Source organism: Guyanagaster necrorhizus (assembly GCF_019112545.1).
Source record: "Guyanagaster necrorhizus MCA 3950 unplaced genomic scaffold BT62scaffold_8, whole genome shotgun sequence".
Classification (NCBI taxonomy): domain Eukaryota; kingdom Fungi; phylum Basidiomycota; class Agaricomycetes; order Agaricales; family Physalacriaceae; genus Guyanagaster; species Guyanagaster necrorhizus.
The window spans coordinates 1,248,675-1,262,846 of record NW_025064887.1 but is presented as its reverse complement, the minus strand read 5'-3'; the positions used below and the strand labels follow the sequence as shown (position 1 = coordinate 1,262,846).

The window sequence follows — 14,172 nt, the reverse complement described above, 5'->3', positions numbered from 1 at the left end:
CGCACATGATGATTGAGTTTATGCCTGCTGGATGTAAAAACCTCACGTCCAATACTTGTACCCGAAGTAGAGCCAATCGCTCAGGCCTCGATGTTATCGCAAGGTAATGTCATTGGGCAGTCTTCGTTGACAACGTTGATGCACTAGTGCCTCGTAATGTGACAACTGGGTTAGAAATCTTTTACGATTTTTCTGATCAAGAGAAGGGATCAGCGGAAGGCACATGAAAAAAGAGTCGGCCGAGCAAGTGACATCGTAAATGAAGTCTGCACTGTGACTGTGGCTTTTACCGGCTTTCTTTCGTTCGATATCTCCTCATCTCTCTGCACCACCGCTAGGGATTGGAAATACTTTGTATCTGCGTGAGTGTCGAACTTTCGCCGTGCAATAAGCTAAAGTATAAATATTTCCTAGGAAAATGGGACACCTAGACCCTCGTGTTGAAAGCGTTGGCACCATCGGTTCAGGCGCTGCAGGGCTGATCACTGCGCACATTTTAATACAGGATGGATTCTCTGATGTCCAGATCATTACTAGGGACCGCACTCCATGCGGTGTTTGGAGTGATGAAAGAGTCTATCCAGGGTTGACACTCAACAAGTATGCAAGAACTCGTGGCTGATTACATGGCTAATAACGTCCACGGAGAGTTCAGGTTCTCCAGCATGCCAATGCCGCCTCCCTCTTCCAAAAACGGTGACCAACTAGGCGGCGAAGACATGCGACAATATATGTAGAGATTTAATGATAAATTCTTAACAGGAAAAATCAGATACGAGACCAATGTTCTAAACATAGAGCGAACGGAGGAGCACAGTCCGTAACGTAAAGGCCGCGGACTGCGAGATCCTCAGATTTTCTCGGATTGTTTTATGTACAGGAGTGAGTGTTTGTTTTTTTTTCCCGATACCGAATCTCTCAAGTCACTTGTTTTTTCTAGGGCTGCAGTGCACTGAAAACGCCTGCCTACTTGTCGCAGGAAGCTGCGAACAAAGTCGGTTTCCAGGGACTGTGGTGCATTCAATTGATTTCGGCCAGCATTTGGATGAAATACTTGCTGCTGTACCTTCGGGCGGATCCGGTGATTCTAGTCCAACAATTGTTGTCGTCGGAGGTGGAAAATCAGTGCAAGAGTTTGTGACACACTTAGGATGCCTTCGAGGATATACTGACAAGCGTCATTAGCGTTTCCTCGTATCTAAGTTATCGTCGTCTTTGAGACCGCTGTATGAACTGAGCTTGAGGGTCACCTTGTAGTTCCCTGGCGATTCTTTCTCCCCATATCGAACTACGGACGAAATTGGAGTATGCAGTAATCATTAAAAGGGTCTCCTGCGTCTGATCTTCAAATCAATAGGCGTTTTCTCCACGGGACGTGGGTTGGTAGCAAGATCGTCCATGCCGCCTGGAATTTCTTGCAGCAGGATTCTGTTTGTATATTTCATGATTATTTGTTCATAAACTTGAGTAATCCTCATATTGTCCTTTGTAGTATACTGCCTTCGAGGTGCCTGCTAATTCTTCGTTGCGACGAGCGCATTCCCCATTCTGGAGTGTGCGATTGAATAGCGAAGGGGTCAAGCGTGACAACAGCTTCTTCTCTCTCGTTCATTAATAGCGAGAAGATTAGTCTTGTTGCACCGGCTCGCGTTACAGGATTTGGTCTTGATGCCTCACTTGCTAATCCACCCTCTGCGCATCCAGAAAATGAGCAATGGGCCTCTTCTATCTACCGGGGCATTGTCCCAGCCAAGAATATATTGCGCGGGGGCTTCGCAATAAACGGGGCTTCTGTGCGTAGGTCTGTTTGCATTCAATATGCTTTTATTAACGGGATCTCCTAGTTCACTACGAACAACGGGTATGCCTTTTTGGCGTGGGTTCTTTGGTTGTGTTCTCGTCAACCCAACTTCCCACCAGTTGAACCTTTAGGTGGCCGCAGTAAGTTGATGAACCACTGGAAGATATGGGTCTCAAGGGTATGCGAAGCGGCGGAAACTGGCTGACATGGGCATTCAAGGTGATTGATGTGGATGAGATCAAGACACTTAAGGAAGAACGGGATGCACAGAGGAACAAAGTAAAAGGTTGATGCTTTCGCTTTCACCGTACCAATGTATCAATGTGAATTCGAGAAATGCCTTTCCTCTACCGTGTCATCTCCCTCCTGCCATCTCCCCATGTCTTCCCACAGCTCCTTTCTCACGTAGGCCTGGCTGACCACTTTAAACGTGATTCCGTCCTCCTTCAACACTCTGAGCGCTTCCAATACCCAATCCTGGCAATCCCAGTTCAGATTGAGCCTGATCACAGGGACATCTCTCTTCAGGCGCTCATCTAGTCGATCGATAGACGTAGATGGTACTTCGCCAACGTGACAACCTCCTCGATATGTCGGTATGGATCCAATCGGGACCGATACAGTATCGTGCACATAGGTGAACGTATCTGAGTTACCGCGCAGTTCGAAAGTATGTGATAAGTTGGGTGACACGAGAACTGCAAGGTTCCAGTGCTCGGTACGTCGATGATGACCTGTGATCTCGTACTGGGCTACGATAAGCGGGTAGGTCTGGCCTAGATTCATCGCAGCACTGGCCAAACCGGTGCTCGGGGCTGAGAAGACAGGAAGTAATACTGACTTCTAACTCCGACGTACTCATCAGATAAAGTACTGTTTGAACAAATTACAGAAAACTATACAAAGGAAGGCTGCAGTGCTTGATTTGTCCCAGAATCAGTCCTTTACTTACTCAGATTTGAGCCAATTGCCAGATTGACACAAGACCTTAACAGCTAAATTGAGAACTGACCACACGCATAAAAAGGGAGACTTACTGTCGCGGCCACTATCTCTTTGAGTAGATTATCAAGACAGAGAAGACCGCTTAGAGATGACAGACCATTGGTACGCTAAGCACACCCGCAAGCAAAAGCCCGACTACACCAACGATTTGAGTCAAGGGCTCTGATAGAAAGGCAGGAAGATTTTGGCAAAAATTCCTAGGTTGAAAGGCGCACTTACGGCCTAAAGCGTAAAGCATCAAGAAGGGGACCAAGATACTTTTCGCTTTAGCGAAGGAATCGAGCTTATTATTCTTCAACCACTCAATCGCGCTACCCACTTCTTCCACGAGCTAAGAATGAATATGAGGTGCTGAGTTGAAGGTAACATGTAAAAAGGTACAACAAGTTTGATCGGCTGAAAGTTTCGCAATCCAGCGTCGGTAACAGCCGGTCAGAGTGCTTCCTCCGATACCCTTATGTCCGTTGGCATTCCACAGAATTGTTGATCAGGAAGAAAAACGACCGTGACAATCTGCATCTTTTTCTGTTCATAATATATTTTCATCCCAGCACATTTCTCTTGCCCCTTATGCTACTAAATCCACCCCCGACCGCTACAAATCATTCTCGGTCCTCATGATTCATCGCTCGTATCGGTCCAGTCCTAAGGCTCTGCAACGTGTGGAAGACTTTAGGACCTTCCTCCATACTCGTGTCTTCGTTAACGTATATCCAATTGAACTCTGTGGGGTCGTTCTTGATTGTGCTCACGAGTCCCAATAATTTGGCATTCCATGGGTATTCAGCACAGAATTATATCCTTCTGCGAATTTCCTCCGCAAGGGGTCTGGGATCATCGAGATAAAGCTGCGGAATGTTATTTAAACAGATATAGAAAAGGAACATATATTCTCACACCTTTCCGTTCCGCAAGACTAATTGCTTGTCTTCTATCTCTTCCCTGAATAGAGAATCTTTCTTGTCACCACAGTGCGCCATGAGTGTGAACTTCGCTAATCGGGGGTCATTTGCGTTAGCGCCGGATGAGACTTCTTGCGATCCGCTGTTCTGTTGCTGGGCCCCAACACCCTACGAAAGGCCAGCCACGGAAATGGCTGCTGATACCGCGAAAAGAGGTATCGCAATACTGCCAGCGACAACACCGACCCACCCGAAACCATGACTCACTAGAGGAAATTGGGTGATTTTGAAGATGAATAAAAGGTGTACTAGCCAATGATGTAACTGACAGGACAACTGCCCTGGTCGGCGCCTATGTATGATACAGTCGAGTTCCGTGGCTTAATCTTCTAAAATAGCATTTAATTACGGAGGCTATACGTTAAAGTTCAGGAGTTCATATCCAAAAGAACCTTTTAAGGAGGAGAGGATACACTTTAGGCTTAAGAAAATCTGGCAGAACAATCATCCTCTTTGAAAACCCTCGACCAGGAACCAGCTCTTCGAAGGGCTTTTCATAGCATTATCAGTACAGGTACTACTCCCACCTCAACGTGCATATTTCTGTAATTCTCAGGAAGGCACCAAACGCAACTAAATACCAGAATAACACCTTACCAAAAAATAGTCAGCCGCAGATCGTGTGGGTAGTCCAGTGGGTGTACATGCACTGTAGACTTTGATTCGAGAATCTCGACGAGATCAAAAAGCGCCTAGTTTAGCGTTGTTGTCAGCACGACGCCCAAGTGCCAGGGCGCTCGATGCGAGTATTAAAAGATAACTAATAAGTAGTAAAGCTAGAACAGAATATATAGTTTAAACTCACTCAAGCATTATGTCACCAGAATCAACCAGTCGATCTCTCCTTTTCGCGCTTATCTAGAAACGAACTAGGTCGGCCAAACCGCGAGTGGGGGGGGCAAAATTTTACTGGAGGCGAGAGGTGAAGTGAGGGGACCAAATATGATTCCCAGTGATTGGTTTTGTAGCCAGTAACAAGAAACATAGGTTATTAGGTCGATTAGTTCGTTCGCCTGCTGGGATGTCCGAACGTGCATAATGGTACTCATGTACGAATCAGATTCGCAGAGTTTTGAGCTTTCAGACAGTGTAATTATAGCTCCATAGCATTTATTTTCACAATCAGATAAGGGTTACCTGTTAGCTGTTGAACACGAAGACAATGCAACGAAAAAGACACATTCAACCAGGTGCAGCAGAGCTACGATAGAATAGTCGCCAAGCATAAGTCGGTAATATATTCAATCGTGACACGACGTGTCAGAAAAACCTTCCTTCAGGTCCAAGTGAGGTTTCTTGATAAGTGATTCAGTTAGAGGAGAAAACGGAAAGAAAAGTAAAAAGACTTTCAAAAAGGCGGCAGCAACAGCTCGTCGGCATGCCGCCGGCAAGCTGTGCCGACAAACGGTCATCAACTTATATCAGCAGTCGTCGATCATCCGTTTTTTGGGCTCGCGTTCTCATTACTATCACCATTTCTACGATGTCAATTGACCTCGAATGGGACAAACTGGATTCTTCTCTGTCAACGAAACTGGTCGAGATCCTTAACAGACAGCTAACCTCAACCTCTCGCCCGTCCTTTATCGGTCCAGTGGAAGTCACTTCCCTTGAATTCGGCTCTACGGCACCTGACGTTGAGTTGGTCGATTTGCGAGACATATACCGCGATTTTATCGAAGATGACGATGAAGAAAAGGATCCGGTGAAGGTGACGGAGGGTGGGGACGATGATGACGAGTTTGAATGGGTGTCACGACGGGCAGCGCACAAAGAGGAACGCCTTGCCTACCAACAGCAAACCTCAGGCCATCTGCGTTATGCGCCTCGCACGGGTTCTGCTGACATGTACACTTCTGCTCCATCCCTGCACATGCCGGGGGATATGTGGAATCCAGGATTCCAGAGCATGGTTGATTTTCGACCAGGATTCACAACCTGGCCCAATACTCCGGGATATCGCAGCCCTACCAAAGCAGCGGCGCCCGTGTCCGTTTCCCTTGATCATACCCACATTAATGGATGTGACTCCCAAGAACAATCAATGAACACGCCGTTTCAGAGTGACCTGCCAGTTGAACCGGAACCGCCGACCCCTTCTACTCAACACCCGAACCTTCAGCTCCATTTCAGTATCAACTGGAATTCAGACTTGCGCATAACGTTGACGACTTCTTTGCTTATTAACTATCCTTCTCCCATGTTCATGTCGCTTCCAATCAAGCTCTCTGTTACTGGTCTCATCTTTACAGGCGAGATTGCTGTTGCATATGAAGGGGAGTGTAGGCGGGTGCATCTGTGTATACTGGATGAATTGGATCCCTATGGTCCGGCTGGGGATCGCCCAAAACGCGACCCAGCTAGCAGTACCCCGCCGGAACTCGACGACGACTCTAATGTCAGTGAAAACAGACTGTCTAAACCCCTTCCTATAGGACAACGTCTCCTTCCGTCCATCTATATCGAGAGCGAGATAGGACAAACAGATAAGCACGTACTCAAAAACGTGACGCGCGTGGAAAGATTTATCCAAGATGTTATTCGGAAGACCGTCGAGGAGGAGTTGGTGTTCCCTAACTTCCACACATTGATTATGAGCGAGCCATAGAATGCCCAGATGCATGTGCTCAGGCGAGATAACGAGGGATTAAAGAGGCATTACAGTATGCGTACACCATGTCCTAAATATACAGGTACAGGTACACTGTCTTCCATCATAGCAGAAGCTTGCTCATGTATGGCCCATCTAGCTCATAACCAAGTTTTCGATAGTAGTCTCGTGTCCCAACGCCTTGAGGAGGAATGATTCAGCACATTGGATATGGAACCAACCAAAATACTGCCTACCAGAAATAACGGCCAATTTCATGTTCCCGTGCTCTTCGCGGGCAATGCGCTCGGCTTCCTCCATTAACAAAGTTCCAAAGCCCTAGAAATGGATTATCAGAAGCCTATTTCGCACGAAAAACGCAAGAGCTCTGACCTGGTGTTGGAACTTGGTTGGGTCTCTCCCGTGGACTGGTACCGCCGTTCCATACACGTGCAATTCTCGCACGATGCTACAGCCTCCTTCGTCACCCCCCTTCCGCACTAGCTCCGGCCGGAATGTGCCTTCATCGGAGCATTTTCGCAGTCGGAGCAGTCCGACGAGGATGTCCCTTTCCGGATCTTCATATGAAAGGAATGTCTCCCACCCGCCATTTGCAGTGTAATCTCGTCGTAGAAGCTCAACAGATTCAGGTCTTACTTTCTGATGTATTTCGTGTATCTGGAAAAGATTAGGTTCAAGGTCCTGCTCAGAAAAGCGGTGGGAATGGTCAAACTTACCCCAACTTCGCGGAAGCGCACGTCACGGCACTCTGCGCCAAAGTCTTTCATGCGGTTGAGCGCTAACTCTCTCAAGTTGCCCGAGTTGTCACAACCGCTTGTCACCAAGGGAAGGGGAATGTCTCTGCAAATGCAAAACGTTAGAGAATTATTTTGAACATGTCGATAAGGTTTCATGCCTTTGTACGCGATAAACTCTGGTCCAAGGTGGAACCAGTGCGAGAATTCTCGCGACCACATCTACTAATACATTTGGCGTATAGTTCTTGTACCTGCCTGTTCGCCATAGCTCGTATAGACCGGTTCCGCGGATGACCAGGGTCGGGTATATTTTGAGACCATCGCTTCGAAATGCCGGGTTCTCGAAATATTCTTTGAATTGTTCCAAATCCCTCTCAACGCCGACATTGGGAAGGTCGGGCATCATGTGTGCAACTACTTTGAATCCGGCGTCTTTGGCTAGGTGAAAAGATTCAGAGACCGCACGGACGGTGTGCCCACGATTGGTGTCACGAGCAACGTCCTCGTAAACCGATTGCACGCCAATTTCGAGACGGGTACATCCGTATCGAAGCATTTGACTATAAGGTTGGGTGAGAGGCGATAATTTAATTAAGAGGGGGGAAATCACCTAAGATGCGGTCGGAGGCAATAATCCGGGCGTGTTTCGATCGTTATTCCGATTGCTTTTGCCTTGCTTTGTTCAGAGTACCTGGGGGATGTGTTCGTTTATAGTGAATAGTTTACAAACGGAGGCATTACCGTACGGCTTCATCGACGTCTGTACCCGTGAACCCTGATAAAGCATTATGCAGCTGTGCGATAAATTTGCCTCGGTAGTCTTCTGGCATGCTCATGAAAGTGCCCCCCATGATGATGAATTCAACCTTGGAAGAATTGAGCACGGTATGCGACGAGAAGAAAGTTACATACTTTGTCGACATTGTGACCAAGACTCTTCAGCTGCTCCACGCGACCACGGGTTTGTTCATAGGGATCATATCGTGCTCGTATGGCCCGCATACTCGTGGGCTCGTAGCCGGTGTAACTTTGAGTACTGTAGTCAAAATCTGAGTCAGGTCCTCCAGGACAGTACCTATTTTAAGATATCAGACGCATTCAACGATATCAGCGGGGAAAACCCACACGCAGATATTGCCTGTCATGGCAATGTGGGGACACCGATGCGGTTTGCACATCACAGCGACAACAGCGATCTACTGAGACATCCACCAGTCAGAAAAACGGCGTTTATCATGGAGAACTTACCCCGCTAGCAGTCCGGATAGGTCTCGCTTTCAGTTTTGGCAAGAGAGCCTTTTTATATTCATCTGGAATAGCACTGATGATATCCACAAGGCGGGGGACACCTCCATAGCCGAACTTTTTACTGATCTTGGCTCGGATGACATTCAGAGACACAGTTTCGTTGGAGTCATGAGCCTTGATGAGTTCCGCCGCAATTCCAGAAGTTACACGAAGCAATTGCTCAGCCTGAGATGGTCCTGGTTGCAGGACGCTGATTAGATTTATTTCTGACCCTACGGCAGGGTTGACAATACCTTCTGCTCGTGATACCTGAACCATTATTGGCACTCGATAGTGTGGCTATAAATCACGGCTGCGTATATTGCAGTGGGTGCAGTCAACACTCGTGGAGGAGAATTGAGTGGGCGTCCAGGAGTTAGTTTCGTAACCCTAACCTCAGAGATTGAGGGTATCACGTGCGCAACTTCGACGAGCCAGTTTCAAAGTTCAACCTTGTTTATCTACACGCGCGTCGACGTCGCGTTCAATCGTTCGTGAATCGTTTCATGGCTGGCAATGACCCCGAATGGCAGGAAGATGACGCTGGGGAACAATTGGAACTACTCTTCGCGCCCAAGGGGATCACTCATACATTCTACCTACATCGTTCCATCAGGCAGCAGGGTGCGCGTGATGCACTAGCTGAAAAAATTCGGGTATTTCTACTGCTTTTCATTTCTGGGAAGCTTTGCTAAATGATGTCTTATCTACAAGGCCCATGGCGGGGAGGTCGTCGACAGCGACGTCTTCAAGACCGAGGCCGCCGACGTCCTCCTTTTTGATCCGAGACATATCAGATATCCTGAGAATGTCTTCATTGATGCATATAGGACACACTCGGATATCAAGCTGCGTAAAATGCATGCAAAGAAGTCAAGCTTCATTCCTCACTGTATCAACCTTGGGAAATTTGTGCTAGATGTTCACAGGCCAAGAAGGCCTATGCCGGGAATTCCACCCGGCCGCAGACCGTGTGTCTCTCGATTATTTGTAGTAATACTGGCTGACCTTCCCTCTGCTTCAGTTATCGCGTAGAATTCACGCAAGAAGACACGGAGAACCTTGCGAGATACTTGGCATATAAGGTTCCGGTTCGCTCTGCTGGAGGTCTTCTTGGCAATGTGATATACAGCCAAATGTGCGCGAAGATACAAGTTCTACCGACGGAATATGAATGGACTGCTCGCCACCCCCCATCATCCTGGCGTGAACATTACAAGAGAAACAAAGTTATTATGAATGAGATGATGGACCAGATTGTAAGGGAAGAAGGTGTTATTCTCAAAAACATATATGAAAAAGATCGACGTCGGAATCGTGAACGTCCTCGTGTAGACCCGGGTCTATTCAACAAAGAGGAGGAGGAAGAAGAGGAGGAGGAGGGGGAGGAAGAAGAAGTAATCGCTGACTTGGCACGAATTGGGGAGTCGGATGCCACGCGGCCCCCGTCTGGCGCCTCCGAGAACGCCGATGCGAGAAACGAGGAGATAGAGCCAAGCCCTGAAGAGCAGGAACGACGGGAGGAGGTCCGAACAGTCAGCCCGTATGTCTATCATGGTTACTTAGCAGCTACATTAATTGTTCTTTAGATCTCTTTTCTCTGAAGATGAGGAACCCATGCAAGTCGATGTATTCGACGATCCTGGGCCTTCGTTGAGTCGGCACAGTCCGGAGCCTGCTGATGATTATGTTCCTACATCCGCAAGCCGACCAACTACGACGCAGGCCACCCTCGTTGGTACCCAGTCATCTCAGCTTGCTTCGACCTTGGTAAAGAGTCGGACCATTAAAAAGCCTACGTCATCACCCCATCACTCCCGCCACTCTCAGGTTATCGAGATCGAAGACTACGACTCGGTTGACGAAGACTCGCCAGGAATTGAATCCCTTCACCAGGAAACGCCTTCCAAAAATCGCAATGTCAAAACCTCTATGCGCGCACGAATAGTCGTTCCATCCACCCGACCCCGACTCCGACCAATTGTCAAAAAGGCCAGTGTCCTCAACGACGATCCCCCTTACCGCAATTTGCGCTCACACTCGCGGTCTGTCGAGCCGAGGCAAGGGCAGTCCATTGGGAAGTGGAAGAAGGCGAACACGCTTTCTGTGGATCTTGGCCCTGTTTTGGAAGAGGAAGTCAGCGGAGCAAGCCCTTTCGATGAACACGAAATCCCGGATGTGATACCTGCTGAGGCGCGTCCTATTTCTGCATCTGGATCCGAGCTCGTGGTGGGGGCTGTGCTGGAGTCAGAGTCAGAGTGGGAACCAGATCCTGTGACAGGGCTACAGTCAGACCTCGAACCAAAGTCTGAGCCAGAGTCTGATGTGGACCTGAACTTACAATCGCAGCTGCTTAAACGGAGAAGGACAACGTTTGACACGGATGATGAACAGACAGCGAGGGACCTTGGTTTTTTGGGGAGTGCAAAGGTCCCTAGGTCCATGGCGTTGACGCCTATTGGGCAGACTGTCCGAACTTCTATTCGGCGGGGGTGGTCCACGTCGAGTGAGGAGCCATTTCCGGTGCCTAACACCAAAGCGAGTGCGAGGAAGGAACGCCTTATCGAGGAAGCGAAGCGGATGCCCTACATTCCTCCTTCGGGGACAAGGGCTGCTAGGAGACTTGGCGTACCGTAGCCAGTAGTTTATTTATGACCGTCACTTTGTCGTGTACCACAACGTACTATGTCTTTATCTGTACCAATAAGAACCTCCAAATCAAAAAATTGTGTGAAATAAGTAATAGATCATGCAATGAATAGATGTCCCAACGTTAACGTCTGAGTACTCGTCCGAAGCCATGATACATACTCATACATAGTGCTGTCATATCAGGAATAAAAGCAGTCAAATAGTCACGTTTCCTGAGTGCCTGCATTCGTCCTCCCCGCGGAGAGCCCTCCCTTTGCGTGCACCCTAGATAGATACCTGTACGTCGGGATAGCGGTAGTGTGGGCATGAGGTAGAAATATGCAAGGGAAATGACAGCATATACAGATAGAAGGCCCCCCCCGCACTCGGCCCTACTCGTCAAGGTGCATGTCAGTGATATAATGCATGCTATTGATCCTCGATATGGCTCCCGGTCGTGGAACAATACCGCCGCCAGATAGGGTCAATTGAGAAGTATTTAACGACCTCGAATATAGGCCATTCGATAGGTAATTGTCGTCGACGAGGCCTGGAGAGGGTGATGGAGAACGAGAGATGCTTGCAGCGGACGTCAGTCCATTCGGCATCGAAAACGAACGAGTGGGCGAAATGCGGGGTGGTGTGACCCGCAAGATCGAGTTGGACGAAGGTATAGAGACGAATGAAGGATTAACGGGTCGATGGACGAAAGGAAGTAAGCCTCGCAGCGGCCATAACCACTTCTGGCTCTTGAGTGTCGGTGAAGGGGACCGTGAGCCGGGAGAAAGTAGCTTTCCTTCCTCTCCCATGCTATATGCTTCCGCATCACGTTGTTTCGCTTTGCTCCTCCGGAAGCGCAGGCAAGACGAACGAATCCTTCGCCGGATAACAAACAAAAGCACAAAGAACAGCAGGGGATAAAGCAGCAAGAGTACGGGTGAGAATCCAAGAGATGATCGTGTCAATGAAGTCGGTAGATGTGGTGAGATCTTGTCTTCAATAAGATCGAGGAACGGTGGTCGTATAGGCTTTATAGGAAAGGTTTCTGGGTTTGGTATATCATCCAAGGGGTCACTAAGAGGCTTGTCGGCCTTTGACAGGAGTGGAACTTCCTTGCTAGCCTCTAATACCATCTTCCCAAGTGTCCAGCTGATAGCAATGTCCCCAACGGTGTCAACAGACTGAAAAGTCGGTCTTCCTAGTCCTTTACTCTCGGCCTGCTCCGCAACCCTTTCTCCATCAGTCGTCCCATTCCCACCTGGATCCACTATCCGCGGCATTCCAATCCCATCATGAAGCACGTTAGCAATCCAAGCAGCCTTGAAGCATTGCATTCGCAACCGCGGTATCTCCACCTTCTCCCCCCACTTTCCAACTTCAACAATCCGACCGCCATCTTCTACTTCACCGTCGCCCGTAGGTCGACTGTGCTGACGAGATTCCTCATGTTCCTGGACAATGTTGGCCCAGTCTCTCGAGCAAAACTGAGATGCTGCGCGCTCGTATTGCACAAAGTCATAGGGACCGCCGAGCCCGAAGACATGTTCAGAAGAATACCAGTACTCTGATACTCCAATGAAATGGGAGACGGAGAAGTCAATTGGGGGAACATAAACGCCATTCATTAGACACGGCGTATCGGGACAAGGCGCATGTTTATTCAAAAGCGAGGCCGTCTTTCGCATGCACTGCTCAAAAGAGCCCGTGCCAACCAGACGATGGGTTTTCCTGTTGTGGTCCGACGCAAGTCCAAGATGTACCGGAGTCTCTGTGAGTTCCAGGTCCTTCGGCAAGCAAGGGTCGGGAACAACGTCTCTACCAAGTGGTGATATCTGTTGTGCCTCGAACTCATTGATCGCTAGGCCTACATATCGTTCTCTGGCCTGGTTCGTACCATAACCTAGCCAAGTGGTCACGAACACTTTATGAAGAATCTCCTCGCCGTCCAAACGGCGGAGACGGACTTCAATGAGGCTTTTGGCGTCTTCCTGGTGAACCTTGCTAGGTTCAAATGCAATTTGCGTCGAAGCTCCGCCCATATCCAAAAACCCATAGGTTGTAGGGTTGCTGGACCCCGTAAACCCATCCATTAAGTAGTTGACTGCGATCCACCCGAATAGACCTTCTTCTTCGCCAGTGATAATTCGCACACTTGAACCACAAGGGCCTGCAGCTGTCGGGCCGTCTAACCGAAAGTGAGAGTGGTGCACAAAAAAATGGCACGTCTCCGACAGAATTTGAGCCTGTTTCTCCGGCGATAATAGCCGCATTCCAGCGGTTGCGAGTAGAAATAAGGACGTCTCAGCGTGCAGAGAAGGAGGAATTTGTTCACGAGCATGGTTCAATAACGGGCGCAAGTGGCCTGGGAGGTCTTCCAGGTTATCTGCAAACGACGATATGCCTGTATTTGACCGCATTAGTGTCTGTTTCGGAACGACGAACACCATAGTGTACCTGGCTCGACCTTGCTGACCCATTCCTCACCCTGCCTTGTTCCTTTCTCAACTTGAGGCAACGTATGCAAGTTGTAGAATTCACTGGTCCTGTCCAGCCTGATGGCCTTGGGATCCTTCCAGCTATATATCTGTAGTCGAGAGCCAGATGAACCTGCATCAATGACTGCTCCAAAGTGACGGCCAACTAGCCACGGGTCACCAGCCGTTGGGGGAGGCATTTCTGTTCTTCACGGACGGCGAGGTCCTTTGCGGCGGCGCCCACTCTGTCGAAATGTAAGTCGGAAAGCAAACCGCGGATACAGGAACGCAAATTGCTGAAATGTGCCACGTGCTGTTTGTAAATGGCTGATGTCATTGCCACATTTCGGATATTAACTTCCATTGTCACACAGCGTACCCCGTCCTTATAATAATGATATAAAAGTCTAGGATCTTGTAAGGGTTACTTTTTGTATTCCCAGGAACTCATCTCCACCGTATTCACAGATTCCACTTGGCGCTTGTAGAGCGATTATTCCTATTAACCGAAAGTGACGGAAACATTGCATAAAATGCGATTGTCTCAGACTCCGAGGATTGTCTCTTCCTGAAGTATGTAGGTTATTACTCAAATAGAAATTTACCAGTAATTTCTGGGGGAGATAAGATAGTGTTCGACCCATCCACTTCTGATGTTGACTCC

General features: G+C 48.5%; 6 protein-coding genes across 6 annotated transcripts; 3 read left to right on the top strand and 3 right to left on the bottom strand.

Moving 5' to 3' along the window:
- Positions 1-70: 70 nt before the first annotated feature.
- On the top strand, positions 71-2,092 carry BT62DRAFT_1074769 (uncharacterized protein; the record flags this gene model as incomplete). Its single annotated transcript, XM_043179046.1, has 14 exons — positions 71-103; positions 175-362; positions 415-600; positions 656-733; positions 801-882; positions 941-994; positions 1,039-1,133; positions 1,186-1,194; positions 1,258-1,305; positions 1,358-1,430; positions 1,493-1,576; positions 1,626-1,793; positions 1,845-1,941; positions 1,965-2,092. The coding sequence occupies exons 3-14, from the start codon at positions 419-421 to the stop codon at positions 2,090-2,092; spliced, it is 1,098 nt and encodes a 365-aa protein (XP_043041779.1). The 5' UTR covers positions 71-103; positions 175-362; positions 415-418.
- A 27-nt stretch (positions 2,093-2,119) lies between these two features.
- Positions 2,120-3,968, bottom strand: BT62DRAFT_1004070 (uncharacterized protein; the record flags this gene model as incomplete). The annotated part of the gene is made up of 6 exons (XM_043177000.1): positions 2,120-2,644; positions 2,904-2,968; positions 3,026-3,137; positions 3,188-3,202; positions 3,706-3,876; positions 3,936-3,968. The coding sequence occupies 6 exons, from the start codon at positions 3,966-3,968 to the stop codon at positions 2,120-2,122; spliced, it is 921 nt and encodes a 306-aa protein (XP_043041778.1).
- A 1,283-nt stretch (positions 3,969-5,251) lies between these two features.
- BT62DRAFT_891134 (uncharacterized protein) lies at positions 5,252-6,376 on the top strand (the record flags this gene model as incomplete). Its single annotated transcript, XM_043183054.1, has 2 exons — positions 5,252-5,761; positions 5,891-6,376. The coding sequence occupies 2 exons, from the start codon at positions 5,252-5,254 to the stop codon at positions 6,374-6,376; spliced, it is 996 nt and encodes a 331-aa protein (XP_043041777.1).
- Positions 6,368-8,790, bottom strand: BT62DRAFT_930366 (histone acetyltransferase ELP3). Its single transcript, XM_043185913.1, has 11 exons — positions 8,658-8,790; positions 8,365-8,600; positions 8,242-8,312; positions 8,029-8,191; positions 7,858-7,982; positions 7,727-7,807; positions 7,275-7,676; positions 7,096-7,219; positions 6,752-7,036; positions 6,616-6,697; positions 6,368-6,559 (listed from the first exon to the last, which is right to left on the bottom strand). Exons 1-11 carry the CDS (start codon positions 8,680-8,682, stop codon positions 6,483-6,485), a joined length of 1,671 nt encoding a protein of 556 aa, XP_043041776.1. The 5' UTR covers positions 8,683-8,790; the 3' UTR covers positions 6,368-6,482.
- A 65-nt stretch (positions 8,791-8,855) lies between these two features.
- On the top strand, positions 8,856-11,123 carry BT62DRAFT_993098 (uncharacterized protein). The gene is made up of 4 exons (XM_043190381.1): positions 8,856-9,059; positions 9,118-9,374; positions 9,428-9,946; positions 9,993-11,123. The coding sequence occupies exons 1-4, from the start codon at positions 8,910-8,912 to the stop codon at positions 11,038-11,040; spliced, it is 1,974 nt and encodes a 657-aa protein (XP_043041775.1). The 5' UTR covers positions 8,856-8,909; the 3' UTR covers positions 11,041-11,123.
- BT62DRAFT_966206 (uncharacterized protein) lies at positions 11,025-13,807 on the bottom strand. Its single transcript, XM_043188807.1, has 2 exons — positions 13,489-13,807; positions 11,025-13,435 (listed from the first exon to the last, which is right to left on the bottom strand). Exons 1-2 carry the CDS (start codon positions 13,706-13,708, stop codon positions 11,427-11,429), a joined length of 2,229 nt encoding a protein of 742 aa, XP_043041774.1. The 5' UTR covers positions 13,709-13,807; the 3' UTR covers positions 11,025-11,426.
- Between the last annotated feature and the right edge of the window lie 365 nt (positions 13,808-14,172).